This window comes from Lolium perenne, chromosome 1 (assembly GCF_019359855.2).
Source record: "Lolium perenne isolate Kyuss_39 chromosome 1, Kyuss_2.0, whole genome shotgun sequence".
In the NCBI taxonomy this organism is placed as follows: Eukaryota; Viridiplantae; Streptophyta; class Magnoliopsida; order Poales; family Poaceae; genus Lolium; species Lolium perenne.
Window position 1 is genome coordinate 125,881,006 of NC_067244.2, and position 22,694 is coordinate 125,903,699.

At 42.6% G+C, this 22,694-nt stretch overlaps 1 protein-coding gene and 1 pseudogene across 3 annotated transcripts; one reads left to right on the forward strand and one right to left on the reverse strand.

Annotated features, from left to right (window-relative positions):
• The first annotated feature begins 1,742 nt into the window (after positions 1-1,742).
• On the forward strand, positions 1,743-20,831 carry LOC127301334 (vacuolar protein sorting-associated protein 52 A). 3 transcript variants are annotated; one of them, XR_007852004.2, is made up of 20 exons: positions 1,743-1,988; positions 2,355-2,442; positions 2,846-2,903; positions 3,324-3,419; positions 4,456-4,557; positions 6,653-6,736; positions 6,970-7,050; positions 9,597-9,740; positions 9,860-9,951; positions 10,505-10,586; positions 11,383-11,565; positions 11,672-11,787; positions 11,863-11,921; positions 17,318-17,418; positions 17,983-18,033; positions 18,148-18,327; positions 19,040-19,174; positions 19,258-19,357; positions 20,049-20,106; positions 20,198-20,271. XR_007852004.2 is itself a non-coding variant. In XM_051331558.2 (20 exons), the coding sequence occupies exons 1-20, from the start codon at positions 1,949-1,951 to the stop codon at positions 20,497-20,499; spliced, it is 2,127 nt and encodes a 708-aa protein (XP_051187518.1). In that variant the 5' UTR covers positions 1,746-1,948; the 3' UTR covers positions 20,500-20,831. The 3 variants fall into 3 exon arrangements, 2 of the variants coding, with proteins under 2 accessions (XP_051187524.1, XP_051187518.1); XM_051331558.2 differs by having other exon boundaries at positions 1,746-1,988; positions 19,258-19,332; positions 20,198-20,831; XM_051331564.2 differs by lacking the exon at positions 17,983-18,033 and having other exon boundaries at positions 1,744-1,988; positions 19,258-19,332; positions 20,198-20,831.
• On the reverse strand, positions 14,956-16,834 carry LOC127301354 (uncharacterized; annotated as a pseudogene).
• Positions 20,832-22,694: the final 1,863 nt, after the last annotated feature.

The window sequence follows — 22,694 nt, forward strand, 5'->3', positions numbered from 1 at the left end:
TGGTTAATACAATTATAGCATGGTACGTAAACATTATCATAAACACAAAGATATATTATAATAACCATTTTATTATTGCCTCTTGGGCATATCTCCAACAAGGTGACCAATGATGTTTTACCAGAAGATAGATTGGGATCATCGATTCTATAGATTTTACTGTGGCACCCTGGACAATCTATGGCAAGATTACCCCAACTTAATGTCCGTGAACTTATTGCGGTAGCATGTTGGTACATTTGGTGGATTAGAAGACGACGAACCCATGATGAACCGGTGCCACGAGTTAAGTATAGGGCCACATCTATTCTGGGACTAACAACAAATTTTATCAGATTATTTTCTCATGGTGAAGCTCCGAGTGGCGCAAAGTGGATGCAACCTTTGTCACAAACTTAGTGCGTGCAGGTGCAACGGCGGCGGTGATTAGAGATGATAAGGGCTGGCAGGAACATGCGCCTTCCTAGAACACGTCGAATCGGCGGCAACCGCAGAAGAGATAGCTATGCGTAATGGCCTGGAGCTTGCTGTGAGTTTGGGCTGCAATAGGGTCGAAGCTGAATTTGATGCAGTCCATGTTATTGATGCATACAATGGCGAGGAGATGTGGTGGAGCTCGGCGGCATCGATCTACGCCGACTGTATTTATTCTATCGCAATCTTAGGGAAAGTCGAGTTTAGGCACTGCCTAGGGAGTCAAATGAAGTTGCTCATAATCTTGCTAGGTTTTGCTATGATTCAAAAATTCCTGTAACTGGGTTCGATGAACCCCCTACTGTATTTTGAGCAAGCTACTAGCTGATATAACTGTTATGTGATTTGGAAGCGGCAAGTTTTAGACGCACTCTTTCCTTACCAGGGTTCCGAAGGAGACTGTAAGATTTTTAATGAGGCGGCTTGCAGACTTAATATATTATGATTTCAAAAAAATTCCTTTGAGAAGTTTATTTATAGGGCAAGCAACAATTATAAAAAAAGTTTATAGGACACGCACTAGAATCGCCTGGCTTCCCGACCCGCCCCATCTTTTAAGTGAGCGAAGTTTATGTGTCTCATCCTTTAAGTGAGCCACTTTTGTGCATCACATCATTGCAAAAAAGTTTCACATGTAGCATTTTTTCTCGGTGCATCCAATATCTATTTGCGAGCAGTTTGGTTGGAGCATAATGCTCGCGTCTTCGTCATGCATTGCTTCGGCCCTGAGCTCGCGCGTTACGGGAGAATGACAGGAGACATAGAGGTATAGGTAGAATCCAAAGAGACTGCTGGGTGTTTGTGTGGTGGTGTTTGGGTTCTAGGCTTCTGACACCTTTGTACCCTTGTAACAACAACTCTCTTTTTTCACTTAATTAAAGATTCGCAGATCTCGAAAAAATATATGCTCCTGCAAGTTCTCGAAAAAAATCTATTTGCAATTTTTTTTTCGCGGAGACAACAAAAGTCTGTGAAAAAAGAATGCAAACATATCAAATGTATTGATGTAGCAAAATGACAAACATATGCAACAGATCCTTGTTTGTTACAGCAAAAAAATGTTCGAATTATTTCTACAAATTTGGTCAAACTTAAACTAGTTTGACTTAGGTCAAAACTCGAACTTGAGTTATTCCCGCTGAAAATTTCCTCGGCACACCTCCCATTCCGATGCAATGCGCTAATTGCAAACTGAACCTCGTACTCGCGCGGGGCGCCGGGTTCCTCGCGCAAGATCTCCTTCGCCATGAATTCCGCGGCGGGGAAGGCACTCGGAGAGCGGGGGACGCGGGTGCGGCAGGGCGAGGTCCCTGACTTCACGCGTGGCGGACCCTGCTCGTCCGTCCCCCCAAGTCTCGCGCCGCCATGAGCGCTTCGCCCGAGCTGCCCCTAGTCCCCTCCCACCCGCGAAGCCAAGGAGCTCTACCTCGTAGGGCGGCGAACTCCTCACCCTCCCTCCGCTGGACTGCCGTGGATGGAAGTGGAGATCCATCAGGACGCGGTTCCTTTCGTTGGTGAGGACGCCCTAGCCCCTATCTCGCTTGGTTGATGTTCCTTTCGCTCTCGTTTTATTTTACTTACCGTGAATGCTCGAATCAGAACAGATCTCTCCTCTTCGTGATCCTTGTCATTTTACCCACATCCTGCTGATCCACAAATAACCTGGGGGTTCAACTGTTCTGAACCATTGTGTTCCACTATGTTTCATCCTGTGGTGATTTTTTTTTCTAGTTTCTGCTGATTCGGTTGTTCATGCGGTGTGTTAGGCTAGAGAGAAGAACTCCCTTTCCTTTTTCTTTTAGATGAGAAAATGCCAATTTATCTCCATGACAGAATTTACAGCGGTTGTCTTAATGAAGCAATGGTGATTATGACTGCAGGGACTGAAAACAGCTGGATGGCGGGTCTCCAGGAACAGCGATTTGAAGAATTGTTTGGTGGGTTTTTCTTTGATGAAGACGCCTTAAGGTACTGCAAATCCTAGTATCACTGATGAAATATGTACCGTGTATCACTGCAACTCTAGTTTTTTTTTTTAAAATCACGTACCGGTGAATTCTGCGAGTACTTTGTGCAATGACTGTAAATGCAGAAGTGCAAAAGGCTTTAGGCATTGTGGAGCAATTCCATTAGGTTATATTTGCAGACAGCAATATGTATATTGATTACGTGCCGCCCACACTGTATCCGCCTATGGGTTACAGTGCATGCATGTGAGAAGAATATCGGGCAATATCCGCTTCCTCCCGTTATCTTAGTTAAAACATATTAGCTGCCGTGAAAGTGTTACATTGTCCGTTTGTGCTAGAGAAGATTACTTTCTGCAATCATGGTTTCCTAATTGTTGATTATTGTTGGAATATTGTAACAGTGAGGATATATCATTGGATGGGCTGGAGCAAGAACTTGAGGAGCATAAGAACTACGATGTGAGTCTAAAGCCCATTTATTCCAATTCTCCATTTCTAAATAACAATGATCCGAATGAAATGTTCTTACCATTGGAATGAGCTGTTAACAACTTACTTTTTAAAGAGAGTGTATAGTTGGCATTTGACTTGATGAAGCAATGATTACATCGTATTTATTTCCTACCCTTGGTTTTGACAAGGACTCTGTATTTTGGACTACTAAGTCTCAGTTATCTGATTCCTGGACCATTATGAAAGACTTTTTCCATTCTTTTTTTCAAAACATAATTAAAAATTCCTGAAGCAAATGGGATCTAGGCTATGCACCATTAATTAGCTTCACACAACATACACCGCTCAGGTTGTTTGAAGCACGATATTCCTTTCCTCATACGCGATCATATCAAAGGTCATATGCCTCTCTGTGTTGATCTGCAGGTGCTAATAAGTATTCTAGCCAACGGTGAAAAACAGCGAGATATGGCAACCATGGTGGAAGGCAACCTTGGCGATATCGAACAGGATCTAATTCAGGTAGGTGTTTCTGCAAGCTTTAATTATGTCATCATCAGTGCGCTGATGAAACTACAAACAGAGTTGCCGCACATTTGTGCTTCCAAGTGATGGATATGGGATTATTTATGCTGACTTTTTTTTGGAATAAGAAAATTGTACAATTTTTTTTGCTGAAGCCATATTCCACGGAAAGGAAAAGGGATTGGATGATTCATTGGTTATGCCAGCAAAAAACAGGAGTCAGGACAAATACGATTCCTAACAATGAACCATGGTTTTAAAGGTGCCGCTTAGGCATCGCCTAGGCATCCAAGCGCTCCCCCTCCGCCTTGGAAAAACGGCCACCTTAGGCGCTTAGGCGTCCAAAGCGTCCGCCTAGGCATCACCTAAGTGTCAGAGCGCCCCCCCTCCTCTCTGAGATGCCTTAACGGCTTTAAAACCATGCAATGAACCCTACTCAGCTTTTATTTTAGCCAAGCATGACTAAACTTATTTTTTGAATTCCCTTATTTTTTGTTTGCTTGCTACAAGGTCCAAGCAATGTGTATATTTTATGTGCAAGGCTCATCTGCCCAGATATTACTATGAACTATAAAATATTGTCAATGCTATCTCACCTGTTAAAAAAAAGTCCATCTTAGATATCATGCATTTCCCTTTTGAATGACTGTTATGTTGCTCAACAGCTCAATTCAAGACTCTCCAGATAAGCATGGACATGCATAAGTCACAGATTGGAAGTAATATACAACTTGTATTAGTGCTAGTGCTTAGACATGACATGATACCATTTTCTAGAAGTTATTTGATTCTGATACTAGTCTGGAGTCTGGACCTTGTGTTATGACTTATATTTTGCTAACTTTGTGCGGTTCTTGTAATGTATGAAATAATCAAGGAAAGGTCTCTTGCATAGTTAGGCACGTCAATGTTGATATATCTGTACTGTGATAATCAAGGAAAGGTCTCTTACATTTCTGAACTCTTAGGCACGAATGTAAAAGTATTGCATGAAACGTTCAAGACTTTAAGAGGATATTTCTTATATCTACAGGACTATATCGAAGACAATGACAGCCTATTTCTGTTGCGTGATCAGATTCATGACTGTGACATTATCTTATCTCAAGTAGGATCACTTCTTAGCGGATTTCAGGTATATTTTTGATTACTTGTTTAGTTCCTAATTTTTTTTCCTGTTTTCATGTTGATGAAATGATTGCTCCTGCTAGCCTCGGGCAAGATAAACATGCAGTAGATTAGCTTTCTTTCTGAGTGAAAATATGTATAGATTTGATATTCTAAGGGAAATGTTGGGATCTCATACGCATCGATGTGTAAAGTGTTTGGATGTTGCTGGCATGGTGCGACTTCTTAACTTTTAAATTCTCGTTTCTTAAAACTGATGGATCGTCAGAATTTACTTCGTCATACACGGTAACCATCATGCTTTAAAGCATCCCACTGCCCACCTGAACTTTATGTTGCTTCGAAAATAGGTAGGGCAGACAAGCACTGCAAATCAGTACTGCCAGTGCCAGGAGTGTGTGTGAGCATGTGTTGGCTGGGGTACAAATCAAGAAAATAAGAAAAATGGAACAAAACCTATAGTATGCAGTCCCTTACTCTTTTCTCGCCCATGATTGATGCTTTGAACCTATGCGGTCGCATGGTGGATAAACTCTGGTTGGTTATAAATTGCAGTGGCTCACTATGCTGATTCATGCTCATCAATTGTTTTCGTTGCCGTCCTACTGCCATGCCCAATAGATTGCTGCTCCATGGCCTTGCCACGCTGCATGGCTTGGTACCAAGCCTTCTGCGGTCTGGTTGCTCAGTCAATGCTTGCAGAAATGGGACGGAAGGGAGAACATTGGGATGTGCATTAATCTGTTTTTTTTTTGTTGTTAATCGTAGTCTATGGGTGCGTGTTGTACTCTGCCCCTGAGGCTTAAACTTCCATCTTTTCAATATAATGAGACACAAAGCTTTTGCTCTCTTGTCGAAAAAAGGAAAACATTGAGGGCCCGTTTGCTAGATTTAAAAAACACAGGAATTTGCAGGATTGGAATGCCATGACATGTGGAACCCTACATGAATCTAAAATGCAGGAATCAGTAATAAAAGTTGTTTGGTTGCACCACAGGAAAACCACAGAAAATTTCTATAGAGATTGAGTAAATAAACATGTCATAGTTGTTAGACACATATGGAAATTTCCAAGAGGTCTAACCTCTTGCTAGAAACCTATGAAATTGTCGGAAAGCAATCCATAGTAACTATAGAGGATTCATTCCTAACCAAATGGCCTATATAAGAAAATTCTTATGGATTAGAATCCTACAAAATTCTCTTGAAAATCCTTTGAACCAAAGAAGCCCCGTGATAGATAATGCGGAGATCCAATGGGGAGGGAGTGGATCTAGAACTCACTAAGACAGTATTAGGCATAGGCTTGCCCATTGTAATAATACTCATGAGATGCCGTCAGTCCCATTTATAGTGCAGCAGATGGAAGAAGGCTACCCATGTTTGGTGGCCGTCTGAGTTCGCTAACTCATGGTACTTTGCCCATTCTATGACGCCTACCGCCATGCACCCTTGGCCATCTAGTTTCCACTCTATATTGCCTCCGGAGTTGGAAGAGGTCACTGAACTTAGAACGAGCAATTACTATCGGAAGAAGGCTGGGCATGGGGAATCTTGCTAACCTGGCTTCGGCTTGGAACTTGATCAGACAGTCGAAGACAAATGGGTTGACGATTCCATGTTACCAGCCAATTGATTGGACGCTGTCGTCAGCTCACAAAGAGCACTGCAGTTTGATCGAAAGAGTGAGAAAGAGAGAGGCACTTGCTACTGACGCGATCTGTGCGACCAGTGGGGCAGTGCTAGACAAGCCGAGTATCATACCAGAACTGTTGCACCTCTCAGCACTGCTGCCGATCCGACATCCATTACAATGCAGGAGAAAGGGAGGGTAGGCACTGCCAGAGTTGCTATCCTAGTCCCCGCTAGAGGCGTCGACTTGCAACGATGACTGTAGGGGGAGAATCCCTTTCATCAACGAAACCCAAGAGTGTGGGAGAGTCTCGGATGGCCAGAGCAGGTGGGGGACTGCTTGCACACTAAAATCTGTAGTTTTGTGATACAATTTGCAAACAGATGTTCATTACTAGTATCTCCTAGCTTCTAAATCCAATTAGTGCGTGATTGTCATATCACTTAAATTTCGTGCTGTGGCATGACAGGTCCACATTGGTTCTATAAGCTCGGAAATTAGAAGTCTCCAGGAGAAATCCTTGGACCTGGGTGTTAGACTGAACAACCGTAAGGTAAACATAATCCTGTTAGGCTGTTACTGATAAAATGCTGTATTCTTTTGTGTGTAAGTTTTTTCTGCATTTCAACAAGTTAGGTTATATGAGTAACACGATTTATTCAGAAGTATAATTTGTCTTTATGATGATCAAATAGCAAAGGTTTAATGGGCAGTAGTAGTATAGTTTATGCACAGATACGGTTCACTAAATACAAATGTGCTCACATGAGAATTTGTACTGTACAGTTGGTCGAGACAAAGCTTGCAACATTTGTCGAAGAAATTGTTGCTCCTCCTGGTTTGGTGAATGTTATCATTGATGGAGAGGTAAGCACCTAATAATAACTCTGCAATTTGATTCTGGGGTTCTACAGTATGATAGTTTTGAGTTTTTTTTTTTGTTGCAAACTGCAAGTGTTGACAGTTTTCAGGTAGCTGTGACTAATAGTTTAGTCTTCATGCACATCAGCACATTCAGATAAAAGCATATTTGCATCTGTGCATGTGATAAAAAGTTCCTGTACCATTATAGTGTATGTTCATGCGCTCTGTAATAGTGATTTCTTGTTTTAGTTAGACACAATAAGGGTGAAGTGCAGTAAAATAGTGACATCTTAACGAGTTCAGCACCACCCTACCACTATCCTCTTCAATGGTTAGGATGATCTAGTATATCTTATCTATTTCTACCAAATTAAAAAGTTTGATCTTTTTGCTGGTTTTGCTCATCTATTTCGTCCTATTTTAATAAAAGCCAACCTGTGCAGATAGTTCTGGACCCAGAGATATATATTCTTTCTTACCTCACTGAGGATGGCCAGACAGCATGGTTGGTGGTTACGTAAGGCATATGTTAGGATGAAAGATGTAGATGATCGATCAATAGCAAACAGAGGAGAGAGCAGTTTCTTATTGCTCGCGTAAAAAGATCTATAACATCCTTATATTCTGGAAGCTTAGGCTTTGACTTTCTTTTTCGCGAAAACGCAAAAGCCTTGCGTTTCGATGCATTGATAGAAAAGAAGAGTTTATGTACAAGTCCAAGCACGGACCCAACACGCCGTACAACTCAACCCAAGAAAAAGGAAAACTAATCTAAGGGAGTAGCTGGCGCACACCCCGGGCTCCCGCGTCCGCCCATTGCCGCGCGTCGGCCACTACGTCGTTGAACAAGGATGTCACCGAAGGTCGCACGTTGTCAAAGACCACCGCGTTCCGATGCTTCCAGATCCACCATGCCGTGAGCATGATAACCGACGAAGTGCCCTTGCGCAGCTGGCGAGGGGCGGTCCGCACCGCCTGCGACCACCATTCCGCGAAGTCACCCTCAATCGTTGGAGGGCCTGAGGTGGATCGGATCCACGACAGGACCTCGAACCAAACCGTTCTGGAGAAGGAGCACCCTGTGAGCAGGTGGCTCATGGTCTCGACAGATTGGTCGCAGAGCGGGCATCTAGGCGCGTGCGGGAGCCCACGCCTTGCGAGTCTCTCCCCCGTCCAGCATCTGTCGAGGCAGGCCAGCCAAATAAAGAACTTCACCCTAGGCGGCGCCCAAGATTTCCAGTTAAGCTTCCAGGAACCTGAGATGACCGCCCCCTGGAAGAGGGTATCATAGCAGGAGCCGGCCGAGTACTGGTCATCTGTCGTCTAACGCCACACCAGCCTGTCCGGGTCCGCCGATAGTTGGATGTCTCTGAGTCTGCCCCACAGCTGTACGTACTGCCACAGTGCCAGTGCGCTCGGTGCACCAGCTATTTCGGGGATCCAGGTACGTTCAACCAACGCCTCACGGACCGTTCGAGCCTTCCGCCGACGTTTCGGCACTAAGGCGTACACCTCCGGTGCCATCTCGTTGATGGACCTGCCGTCCAGCCACCTGTCCTCCCAGAAGAGGGCAGATTCCCCGTCGCCGACCACCATGGAGGTGGAGGCCGCGAAGACATCAAGCTCCGTCTTCGATGGCTTTGACTTTCCTATACAGGAATGAACTATTTCCTAATCCAGTTGGGCTCCCTAATATATCTTTCCCTACCCAGAGATACATTATATTCTGGTATTTCTGGACTCTACCCAAATCCTGTATATTCCTATTCCTGCGTGTCTGACTTGGCTCCATAACTCCAATACAACCAATCCAATATGCCGATCCTGCTATCCTTGTCCAGTACTCCTATATGTACAACATGGCTCATTGGCTCCCTTCCTGGAGAAACAGATGGTCCTGAAGCTGCCTTTAAATATGAACATGCTTTCACTAAAGTTAAACTCTGGTATCCTTCTGAAGGAGCCAGGAGAAGTTCTCGTGCCTGTTTTGCCTGTTGCTTTTTAGCTGGTGACTTTTCGTAACTGTTGTCCAGTGTTCTAAGAAAAAATAGGCATGCAAGAAGGAAAAAGTTGGTTAGCCAAACGATAAATACGCAAAATCTGGTTGGGTAAACGGGATTGACATGACTGTCGATTATGATAATCCCGTTTGCCTAAGCAGATTATTCTTATTTTAGCATTTGGCTTACCATTTTCCCCCTGCTTTCTTGCCTATTCTTATATAGCATTTTTTTTTTTAAATCAGCAACCACAATCTTCTGAGCCTACTGTGTTTTCTGTCTGTATTAACTGCATGTTGAACTGCTTTGAGATGTTGTTTAAGCTTTCTATAAATGTGGGGTTGGTCCTTTTCCTGAAGAAACCAGCACAAAACTTTAGGTCTTTTTTCCTTTTAAAGAAAACATCATGGATCTAGTAGCATATTGGAACTAGCAAGCTGCCCAATACATGATCATTATTCTTCCGTTTTCCTTATCACTATGCTAGTTACAAGGATGCATAAATATAATATAGTTCAATGACTTGCTATTCCAGTTTCATTTTGGCAGGTAAATGATGAATATATTAAAAGTCTAAACATATTGAGCAAAAAGTTGAGATTTGCTCAAGTTGATCCGATGATTAATGCATCAAAAGCTCTGAAAGATATTAAGCAAGAACTGGAAAGGCTTCGGAGAAAGGCACTATCAAAGGTTACATCAGAATGCACTCATATAGATTGCTTTATGAGCTTGTACTCAAGTTAGCTGAAAAATATTTATTGCTGAAGTGATGCTTCCCATTTATTTCCCCCTCGGTTTTACTTTGTCAGGTGTCCAACCATATCACTGAGATATTCTCTTCCATGCGAAAGCCTGGAACTAATATCCAAATACTGCAACAAAATCTGCTTCAGAAGTATAGGTATATGTTGTGGGAAATCAAATTTTCATATAGAATAACTAGCTATGCTTTCCTTTCCAGACAATAGTTATCTTTCTGGTATTAGATCTCATGCTCCTGGATATATAAGAATCTTATCCATACTCTTCCCGCTCTTGTATTTACTCATGCCACCCCTTACATTCAACTATACCGGTCTGAAATTTGTATGCATTGCCCCTCTTAAATGTTGGTTCCTGCTTTGTAACGTTCCATATTCTGATTAACGTGATATTTAAGGAAACCATCTGAGATTGGAATAGTCAAAAGCGTGGAGAAACACAGAACAAGCATCACTTGCTAAGACGAGTATCGTAAAGTTGAAGGCCTGCTATTTCTAATGTTGTTTTCTCTGGTGTATATTGCCAGCTAATGTCATTCCCTTTAGTCCCATGTTTGCCCTAATGAATAAAACAAGACAGCATGATGCCATCATTTGCTTTATTTGAACTAGTCATGTCACTGTTGCTGTTGCATCCGCAAGACATGGTAAACATTTTCTGTTTATTTGCTACAGTAGCTGATGGTTTTACAGGTATCTCGTTTTCTTTCTTAAAGAGCATGGGTTGGAGACGTACAATGATGTCTGTGCAGCGTATGTTGATAAAATGAACAAGGTAAAGCCGTGTGACATTATTTTCACTTCTTTGTTTGAGTAAAGAATAAAACTATTTTCATGCCTGTCCATGAGTACATGATACTGCATGAAGTCAAAAGTCTCAAAAACGTATCTCTAGTGTGATGCCTGCCCTACTAGGTACCGGTAGTATTGGAGATCAACCAACATGTTGAGCGCATGACATTTGGCTGGTAATGAAATGTGACATTCTTGGTGGTTGAAATCCTGGTGAAAATAGATGGCGGTAGGCCAAGGGCTTCGTTTTCTCTTGATTTTCTGGGTCTTTTTGATGAATAGATTTTCCTCCAGTAAAATATCTACATTCAGATGGAAGTTTGCTTCCTTTCATCTGGCATGGGGCCACAAAGCTTGATCTATACCTCTAATCCTTTGCTTGTCCCCGGTCTGCCCCTTAAGTCTTTTGCTATTGTCAATCGAACATCTTATTTCGGACAGTTGAATCACATCATCACCTATCCTACTAATAGGAGGTCATCTGTTGTGATGTGTTGTCGATACATTGTTCCTTTTTGCATAGCCACCTGACTCACATAGTGAGATGATATGTCTGCTTGCATGGTCTCTTATCTTGTTGGTTATGGTCACAAGTTGGTGAACAGTCAGTACTGTATGCGACTATACCAATTTACCCATTTGACATAACAGAATCCTTGGTTTCTCAAATTGATAGATCACCATTTAATATTCATTCTCCACTCGCAAAGGCACGATCATGATTTCATAATATGATAAATGAATATATCATAATTTCTATTGTCCTTTTTCTGAAATAGGTGCTGAGTGTAGATTTCCGTGTGTACGTAGAAGCATTGGAGAAGTTGAAGCTAGATATTGGTGTATCCAGTGATGTGATTGGATATGACACCAATATCGTTGACCTTATAACAAAGGGGAGAGAGCAGTTGAGAAATCACCGCTTTATGTTTTCCTTAGGTGAACGGTCAAACATTTTGAAGGTACATCAATAATGGTTGTAAGCTAGTTGAATATTATATTACTCGAAATTTCACATTAGTTGTATTTGCAGCAGTTTCATGGAAACATTGTTACCTCACTTTGCAGGAGATTGATCAGCCTGGTTTGGTACCTCGTATATCTGAAGCCAACTCTCTAAAATACCCATATGAAGTTATTTTTAGGAGTCTACAAAAGCTTCTGATGGACACTGCTAGCTCTGAGTAAGTGAGTATCTATTTATTCAATCTGAAGTACGGTAACGTTGCTAATAGTTTCCCGTTAAACATACTTTTCAGGTATCTTTTTATCGAAGCATTCTTTGGCGAAGAATCATTGTTTTATAGAGTTTTTGAAGGTGCATTCTTTTATTTTCTTGCAGTTCACCTCCTCTTCCTCTGGTCCCTGGCGGCTGGTGTGGTTTTTCTGTCTTAGGGTTAGCTCTCCTCCAGCTCCCTCCTTTTATAGGTCAGCACACATATGGGCTTTGGGCCACTTGGGCCAGAAACATGTCCAGTATTCAACACTCCCCCTCAAGATGGATGGTAGATATCTATCAATCTCATCTTGTCACATGCCAAGTTGCATTCCCTTGTTCCCAGTCTCTTTGTCAAGCCATCAGCAATTTGCTTCCCAGAACTGACATGAGTAAGGCTGATAATCCCAGCATCAAGTTTCTCTTTAATGAAGAAGCGATCAATTTCCACATGTTTTGTCTTATCATGTTGGACTGGATTATTTGCAATACTTATGGTTGACTGATTGTCACACCAAGCTCTCAACGGCCCCTTTCTGAGAAGCTTCAACTTGCTCAGGAGATGCTTCACCCAGAGCATCTCACACACCCCTTTAGATAAAGCTCTGTATTCAGCTTCTGCCGTTGATCTGGACACAACTGTTTGTTTCTTACTTCTCCATGACACCAGATTTCCTCCCACAAACACACAATAGCCTGATGTTGATCTTCTATCATCTCGACAACCAGCCCAATCAGAGTCGCTATAGCCATCCACCTCAAGGTGCCCACTCTTTGCAAACCACAACCCTTTTCCCGGAGTTCCCTTCAAGTATCTCAAAGATTCTGTGCACTATATCAAGATGCCCACTCCTTGGTTCATGCATGTATCTGCTCACCACACCCACGGCATATGTAATGTCAGGCCTGGTATGACACAAGTAAAGGAGTCTCCCAACCAATTTCTGATAATTTTCCTTATTCACTAGCTCACCTGATTGTGCAGTCACTTGATGATTTTGTTCAATTGGGGTAGGGGTTGCACGACATCCCATCATGCCCATGCCACTCAAGAGATCTAGGGTGTATTTCCATTGACATAAAGATATCCCCTTCTCTGTCCGAGCCACTTCTATGCCAAGGAAATATTTTAGGTTGCCCAAATCTTTCACCTCAAATTCCTTGCTCAGACATTCCTTCAATCTCTTTGTTTCCTCTTGGTCATCTCCAGTGATGATAATGTCATCCACATAAACTGCAAGAATGGTGATCCTCCGCTCAGCGTGTCTATAGAACACCGTGTGGTCACCATTGCATTGACCATACCCCATACCACACACAGCTCGTCTAAACCTATCAAACCATGCCCTTGGAGATTGCTTACCATACAAGGATTTCTTCAGCCTGCATACTTTTCCCTTGGTCCGTGAGGTACCAAAACCTGGTGGTATCTCCATGTACACTTCTTCTTGCAGGTTACCATGTAAGAAGGCATTCTTGACATCTAATTGATGCAACTTCCACCCAAAGTTAGCAGCACATGAAACCAATATTCTTACTGTGTTCATCTTCGCCACTGGAGAAAACGTCTCATCGTAGTCAATTCCATAAGTTTGACTAAACCCTCTAGCGACGAATCTGGCCTTATACCTTTCTACCTTCCCACTTACAACTCACTGCCTTTTTCCCTGCTGGCAATGTGGTTAGCACCCATGTCTTGTTTTTCTTCAGTGCTTCCAACTCTTCTATCATCGCTTCGCGCCACTTCGGATCTTGCTTTGCTGTCTTCCAATCGTTTGGAATTGACACGATTTGTAGAGAGGACACAAAAGCTCTATAGGAAGGAGACAAAGCATTGTAAGAAACAAATTTGCTAATGTCATGTTCATCAGAAACAATTTGTAGAGCATGCATTTCGCAACGAGCCTTCCTTGCCACTTCACCCTTTCTGGTTGCTTCACGTGTCTCCTTTCGCAATGCAATTGGCAGATCCATTATGTCAGATGGGCTGCTAGCACTGCCTTGTTGCTCCCCCTGCACATGTGGCTGCTGTCCCACTGTGTCAGATGAACTCACATCACTACCTTCCTGCTCCCCCTGCACATGTGGCTGCCGTCGAGTGTACACTTCGAGATTCTGTGGCCACCGATCCTGAACAGGAGCAGGAATCTGGGGAGAATCAAGCGGAATTGTACCCACTATTGGTTGGACTTGAACCTGCACATCACCATCAGGTTTAGTACCCATAGAATCACCCTTAGTGTGAGACATTACCTTCTCCCCCTCATGACCATCTTGCACAGAGTGAAGTTGGTCAAGTTCTGCAAACAACAAGCTCAAATCAGTTGCTCACCATAGAATGGCTCGGATTCCCTGAAGGTGACATCCATACTTACAAACATATGTCCTGCATGGGGGCACCAACATTTATACCCCTGCTGACTAGAGGAATAACCAACAAAAACACATTTTACTGCCCGTGGGTCTAACTTCCCGATTGATGGTCTATGGTCCTGAACAAAGCATGTACTGCCAAATAATTTCGGAGGGACAACAAACTTATTTTTTCCAAACAACAACTCGCATGGGGATTTCATACCGAGTATCCTGGAGGGTGTCCTGTTAATAAAAAAAAATGGCTGTCATGACTGCTTCACTCCATAGGAACTTGGGCACATTCAGTGTGTACATCAGCGAGCGAGCTACTTCCAAAACGTGTCTGTTTTCCGCTCTGCCACACCGTTTTGGGGAGGGGTATCTGGGCAAGTTGTTTGATGAAGAATACCTTGTTCAGACAGGAAGGCCCCAAAGGTGGTGTTCAAATACTCCGTGCCATTATCAGTCCTGAGCACTTGAGCACTTGCACCTGTACTTGAAACTGATTCTTTACATATGCATGGAAGTTCTGAAAACAGTGAAACACCTCATCCTTGTGGCGCATCAAATAAACCCAAGTCATACGAGAATAGCAGTCAATAAAGGTAACAAAGTACTTCATTCCATTCACTGACACCACTGGGGAAGTCCATACATCTGAATGAATAAGCATAAAAGGAGATATGCTCCTAAGCCCCTTACTCACATATGAGGCTCTTGTATGTTTAGCATATTCGCAAGCATCACATGTTAACTTGCCATTGCTTATTCCACACATAATATCAGGAAATATTCTACTCATCTTATCGAAAGACACATGCCCCATCCTACAGTGATGGATCATAGCTTGTTTTTCCTTGTCCTCCATGGTTGCAGCATACACCAACTCTGGCTGCACCCCCTTTTCCACATACCAGAGCCCCTTACGCCTGGTGCCAGTCCCAACCATCTGCCTCGTCTCCCGCTCCTGAATCACGACACCAAACTTGTTAAGAGTCACACTGCAGTCTATGTCATCAATGAGAGCACTCAGAGAGAGCAAATTAACAGGTAACGCTGGGACGTGTAGAACAGATGACAAAAAAATGTTTGAAGTGCACTTTACTGTGCCTTCTCCAACAACAGGTTGTTTTGTACCATCAGCAGTTTGAATGGTGCCTTTGTGAGTAGAAGGATGCTTAATGTAAGACTCAAACACACCGAATTTACCCGCAACATGCTTAGATGCGCCAGAGTCAAGAATCCATTCTGTATCATTCTCATTAGTAGCAAGGGATGCTTTTTCAGAATTACCTTCATCCATGGAGACCAAGTTAGCAAAGTTTCCATAGGCAGCACCATCCACTTCTGCATCCTTTGACGTCCCATTGTCCACTTCAGTTGCCATGTGTGCACTCTGACCACCGGAGTTTCCGGTGTGTCCTCCTCTACCTCTAGCAGTTTGACGTCCCGAGTATCCACCTCTACCTCCTGACATCCTGCTACTTCCCCCTCTGTTATTGCCTCTACCACGAGTTGGGCAGTACCACTTTAGGTGACCAGTCTCCCCACAAATGAAACAGTCCCTAGTCTCTTTCCACTCTCTACGCTCGGTCACAACAAACGTTGGAGCTGACACAACTTTCTCATCTGCTGGTTCCAGAGAGAGCCGCACCTCCTGTTGAGCCATTGCTGCAATGGCCTCGTCAAGAGTGGGCAAGGAGGTGTGGTGCCATCAAGGCACTTACTTAGCCCCTCCAAAAACTTGAGCACACGCCTTGGCGCTATCCACTTTTGCCCTGACTCGATGGAGGCTGCATCATAGAGTTCGAGAGGGTTCTGATCAGCCCATAAGGCTTGCAGCTCTGCCACATATGCCATCACTATCATGTCCCCCTGGCGGAGATGGCGAATCTTCCCATCAATCCGAGCAATGAGCATGACATTGCCCTTACCAGAGTACTGGATGGACAAGGTCTTCCATATTTCAGCAGCTGTGGACAACCCCTCCACGGAACGCCCAATGGAGGGCACCACCGAGTTCAACAGCCACCCAATAATCAGAGAGTTGACGGTTTTCCATTTCTTTCCCTCAGCACTAGTCTTGTCTCCTGGTTCTTTGACAGTCCCCAATAAGTACCCATCAAGATCTTTCTGATCCACAGCCAACATTGCCCTCCGAGACCAACTCAGATAGTTGGTAACCCCCTCTAGCTTGATGTCTGTGGGTGATAGGTCAATCTTCTGAACCACTTCTTGTCGGGGAACAATGGCCTCAGAGCCACCCCCTTTTGAGAGAAACAGCGTGAGCTGCTCGAGAGCCTCCGCAAGGCCTTTGGGCTCACCCATCTGCACTCTCACCTTCACCCAGCAAAAACAACAGACAACTTCGGGGCACGCTTACCAGCAACCTCCTTTCACCAGCAGCAGGCACACACAACTTGAGAAACCCACCACCCTTGCTTCACTCCTGGACGAGCAGCTGCACGCAGCAGCAAGAACCACAGTCCAGCTTGTCCTTCTCCTTCCCCTTGCACACAGCACCACCTCGTCTCCTCTCCGCCGCGCAGACCCACTCCCTACCTGAACCGGCTTCCCTTCAGGCCCCACTGCCACCTTGCTCTGATACCATGTTGAAGCAGCAGCTCACCTCCTCTTCCTTTGGTCCCTAGCGGCTGGTGTGGTTTTTCTGTCTTAGGGTTAGCTCTCCTCCAGCTCCCTCCTTTTATAGGTCAGCATACATATGGGCTTTGGGCCACTTGGACCACTTGGGCCAGAAACATGTCCAGTATTCAACATTTACTTATTTACATTAGGGTTTTCTTTTTGCACCATGCGGCGGGTTCAGAGCGCAGGGTATAGTGTTTATTCCCCACACAGGCAAGCATGAAGAAGATTAAACTGGCTACATATTTCATATTATCTCCTTCAGTGACTACTTTAAACTATATCTGGTCCTCATTTTGTAGTTCCATATATGGATTAACTGCAAAAGGTATGGTATGCAAAACCCCAAAAATTGAGAAATATGGTACAAATTCGTGGACCCAAAATAATGTTCATTATAGTGTGGAAAGTTACAAAGATTCTACTTGTTTCCATTTATGAGCATCTGAAGGTGACAAGATCTCAGTCACAGCCTCTTTTATCCTTGTAATTTTCAGGACCTTTTACAGTAATTAATGAACATTTGAAGGTCACTCTTCAAAATTTTCATGATGCAGTATGCCTCATGCTCATGATCTGCATAACCAAGAAGCACCAGGTAGGAAGGCATTTGCTATTTTCCCTTCACTGGGGCACAAAACTGAACTAATGTTGTCGGTCTCTTCTTTTCTACAATAGAGATAAGGAATGCGTAAATTGATAATAAATAAATTAACCATCATAGTAACCAAGTATTATTCAACAAGTGACCATGTACTGGTCGAGAATAGTAAAAAATTGGTGAAATGTAACCAAGTAACCAACACATCATCTTGATCTTCATTTTAATAAAGAGAAGGGATAGACAACAGAATACTTTTTTGTCAAAGATGAGACATTTAACATCATGCTACCCTTCAGAATTAAATGTAGATTTATACTCTCCAAAGTGAAAGTAGTCATTTGTCAAGTAAGAAACAGTGACAAGAAAAAACCCCTAGCTATAGTGGCACAAACTTTAGATGCTTCAACGTCCATTGCTTAAAAAAACCATATCAGTGGTGCTTCTGCTGCAGGCTGGCTCTTTTCTATGCAATAGATTTTGCCTGTTAATCTTACTCTGTCAAATGTTTGCAAAATAAGATAACATGAGTTGTTTTCCTTTTTTTTAAATTTATTTCAGTTGGTTATGTCCAGCAGGCGGCTTCCTTGTCTTGATACATATTTGGATAAGGTTTGTGTTGAGGCATCAGTTTATGCTAAATGCGCTGCTAATTATGTTCTTAACTATAGTATTCTCTTTTGTTTATGTATTAAATAAATTAGACCCCTGTCCTCTTCTCTTTAGGTTGTCATCTATCTCTGGCCACGTTTCAAGACAGTGTTTGATATGTATATTCACAGCTTGTACCAATGCGACCTGAAAATATTATGGGTGGATGGGACTCATCCACACCACATTGTAAGGTGCTATGTGGAGTTCACAGCATCCCTTGTTCAGCTTAATGCTGAATGCGGAGATGGTCAGGTTAGTTTAGTTACATGAGTAACTAACCCTTTAGCATCGGATTCTGCTAGCATTTGCTTCTTTCTTTTTTGAATGCAAATCTGTGTGTCTAAGCAGTCAAACGTTCTGAAGTCCTATCGGTAACCAGTAATTTTTTTTCTCGAGTACGCACCAACATGCGTATCTTTTTGTTCTATATTTATATTTCATAGCATGTTTCTACTCAATGACCTTGATCACCTGCTTGCACTTATTTAATTGTTCGATGTTCATTTAAGCGTCTCATGCAATTGTGGCATGTTCTATTAAAATTTGGATTAACTCAGTAGTATCATCCAAGAAATATATTTTATGAACTACTGATGGATCTTTGGTGCACACGATGTTAGGCACAAAACAGATACACATGAGCATATCCATATAGCATAGCTGTGAAACTAGCAACAGTGAGTTTGCACTACAGAAAAAATACAAGGATTCAAAGAATTGAAATGTGAAATAGTAATGGAAACTGTATCCAAGAACAGGAATTCAAGTACATACATTGTTTTCTAGTAAAATCAACTTTTATCATAGAATATATATATATCTTTAAGGGCAAGCAGGATTTCTGTTCCAGCTTTAGCAGTATCATAGCACCAGTATCTGTTTTTCCGATAGCTTCCCTGGTTCAGCTAAATATCCTGTGTTTTCTTCATTACTTTTTATACGTTATTTAATATGATTTATGTAGCTTGATATGAGCTTGGAAAGGTTGCGGTTAGCTGTTGATGACTTACTCCTTAGATTTTCCGGAAAGTTTGCAACTCCGAAACTGCGACACCTGTTTCTCTTGAATAATTATGACATGTCCATCTCTATCCTGAAGGTTAGTTTCTTGCCTTGATACGTACAACTATTCTTCTTGTGCCCCTTTAACCTTTTGGGGTTTACTGCACCTGTTTATTACAGGAAGCCGGTGATGATGCAAAAAAATTGCAAATATATTTTGAAGAGAAGCTGGAAAATAGCCTGGTGTCATTTGTGGTAAAACTGTCCTATCACCAATCATGTATGAGCAACTGTGGTTTAAGCTTAACTATTAGATTGTTTCTTGACTTTCGGTGGGTTCTGGTTTAGACATGATTCTGTGGAACTCCACTGGATTTTGTTGGAGTCTGGAAGTTAATCACCTGTTTCAGTTTCAATTACTCGACGGCTGATTTTTTCCTTTATGATATTTTTAATAATATTCTATTAAGTATTAATAGTATCATCAAAAGTTAGGCACAGATGACAGATGTGGCATAGAAATAATACCAGCATCTTCATCTTTTTTGTTTTTGTTTTGCTTTTGATGTATATTGTTGACAATCCAGCACCAATTAATGCCAATTGTGCTATCAGCCCTCCGTAGAGTCTTGTATTATCGAGTTCCATCCTATGGTCAGAGGTATGCTGCTGATTAAAGCGGCCTGGGAGTTTTGATCTGTTGTTGTAGCACTCCCCGCAGAGGTCAAACCCGATTCTTTCTGTGCAATCCTTGCATCTGTATCAGATGTTAAATTCCTTAAATTGTGTTAATCATTCTGTTTAAATTTGTCGACAGCTTAGCGTATAGTACATGGATGCAGTATGCATGCTATTAATTCCTTTATCAAGCTAAAATTAGCTGGTTTATAATGTTATTTTTTCTGAATTAATCTACTTAATTTTCTTCATGGAGAGCTTATGATGTTTTTGCGATCTTTGGTGGTGTACAGGATGAATTGCTTATGGAGTATTTTGGTGATTTAATTAAATTTGTGAAGAGCCACATTTGTAAGTTAAACCAAACTATAATACCATTTTATGTTCTTGTTGTTAGTTACTCACAAGAATCTGCAAAAAATGACTCCATTTGTTTTTTTAGCTGAAGACCTGATTTCTTACACGGAGCCCCCAAAAATTGCTGATGTGGAGCCAGTTGTGAAGAACTTTGCCGTGAAGTGGAAAACTGCTCTAGAGCTCATGCACAATGAAGTTGTAACTTGCTGCAGTAATCTTTTGTCTGGTATGGCGATTCTAAAAACAGCGATGGCTCAGTTGCTTAATGACTACAACAGACTCTCAGAATGTGTTAAGATGATCCCAGGTGGATCTTCTTTGAACAGGAATCTGGTTTCTATCACCACGATTTCATACGAAATCAGGAAATATTCAAGACCACTCTAGTTACTCGAGTGGTATGCTAGCTGGACGCATATCTACTGCGTATATCCAATAAAGGCTCAAATGTTGGAATAAACTCTTGAGATCCATGCTGGGGAGAAACTTGTGCTTCTGTCAAAGAAATAGTAAAAAAGCTGAAAAATGCTTTAGCGTTGATATATTTAATCCCTCCTGACCAAATAATGTCGCTGGATTACAAAACTAGACAAGATTACAATTTTGGATATTTTGTACATTATTCTTATACTGCTTATTTTCTTGGATTTATTGTTGCTGAAGACACTCTTCAATGCTGACCTAGTCAGAGATTATTCCAGGAAGTATTATTTGAACTACCGCTGCAGTAATTGTGCCAGTTTAAGAGAAAGCGTTGATGTAGTACATGTTAGGTTAAAGTGACCGGTAAGAATCCCTTTTATTACCAAAATCCCAATTCATGAATAGCCTTATTGGTTGTCCAGCTTTAATTATGATAATTCCTTTTATATATGATTCGTTCATGGGAAAATGTAAACGAAAATCAAGCTCATATACAGTGTTCTGATTTATACTTCGCACTGCCCTGAAGCTTGGTTGTATGATAGAACTACCATAGCGTGGGGTCCATCAAATCCTCCAGGCTCTCTTGGGCTTATCATTTCGGTTCACTCATCATTGTTGATTGGTGAAGGGAAGTACAAGTTAGCAGTAAGTTCAAACCAGCTAAACCGTCAAACTGTTTTTGCCCACCCCTAGCCCCAGTGAAGAGGAAAAAGGAAATCCACCTTATGAAGGGATATAGCAGAAGTCCCCATCTTGATCGTACAGCTGATGTTATCCATTTATCTATCACTTGCAATCCTCCCAAGATCTCTTTTGATCAAAAGCTGGACAGGAGTTTTCTCCCTGAACGTATGGTGATATCAGATAATATCGGTAAAGCGGCGATAGTACGATCATCCATGCAGAATTAGGAGGAACATAGTTGACTAGACGGTGAAGGATAGACAGCTCCAGGCTGCGTCATTTCGACCCCTGCGTGCACTGCGTTTCAACCTAGCTGTCTGAAAAATCCACATGAAAGAGAATACGGTTCGAACTGCTTTCCATGGCTTCCCTCTGTAGTCTGCGTTGCTCCTCTGTAATCTGCAAGATCTCGTGCGTTTTAAGAGAGAGAGAGAGAGAGAGAGAGAGAGAGAGAGAGACTGAGATGCATACATCACTTCAACTATTCTGCTTATGTTTCTTTGAGATATCTGTCACACCTTTCAGAGAGCGAGATGGATGCCGGTCCGGTGCATCGCAACTTTGCAACAAACGGCCCTCCACTTGGCTGGAGCATGCATGATCATTTCCTCGCCGTTCCAGGTACCCGTCGGCATCCATGACCATCCTGGTTTTGTTTCCCCTCTGATCGATCATGTCTCGGAAGAACAGAATCAAAACCATGGAAAAAAATAGCGCGCTATTCCAACGCTAATAGCACGCTATAGCATATCTGGAGAGCCGACGCTACGCTATTTCGGCGCTATAGCGCGCTATTCGCGTTAATAACACGCTATAACATGCTAATAGCGTATTTTTAGATCCACGCTATTTTTTTATAGCGCGCTATTTTTTTCCTTGATCAAAACACACGAAAAATCTGGGCGAGTGAGAGTAGCAGATAGTAGGAACCAGTAGAAGACAGTGGCGGTTGTTGGCGATAAGCCGATAGGCCATCGTCGATGTCCCTTTTGGTGCCTAGCTTATACTACTACCTTTCATATTTTAGCCATGTCGCGGAGGTGGACTACCTATCTTTTTTTTTTCTTTGCAGTTTGGACTGTGCATGTTTTTGTTTTTTTTTTTTGAGACCCCTCGATCTGTGTTACAGCTGTAGCATCTGAACTTATGCACTAACTCAACACCACACTCACACCACACACACGCACACCACTAGTGCACAAGCTAGACTCTAGAACTATACACACAGCACACATAATTTGGGTGTCCCTAGGAGCTAGTAGTTGTGGCACATATGTGTGGAGGGGATTTTATTCTGGGGCAGAGCCCCCGGTGAGACACCAGAAAATCGTCCCTCATGGGAATCGATCTCGGGCGGGCAGGCTGGCCACTGCCAAGCCTAGCCACCGCGCTAGCCACGCGTCCTAGGGTTATCTCCTGCGAGCAATTCCTCCACCTACGTACACTGCATCCACAACTCCGCCATGTTTTGT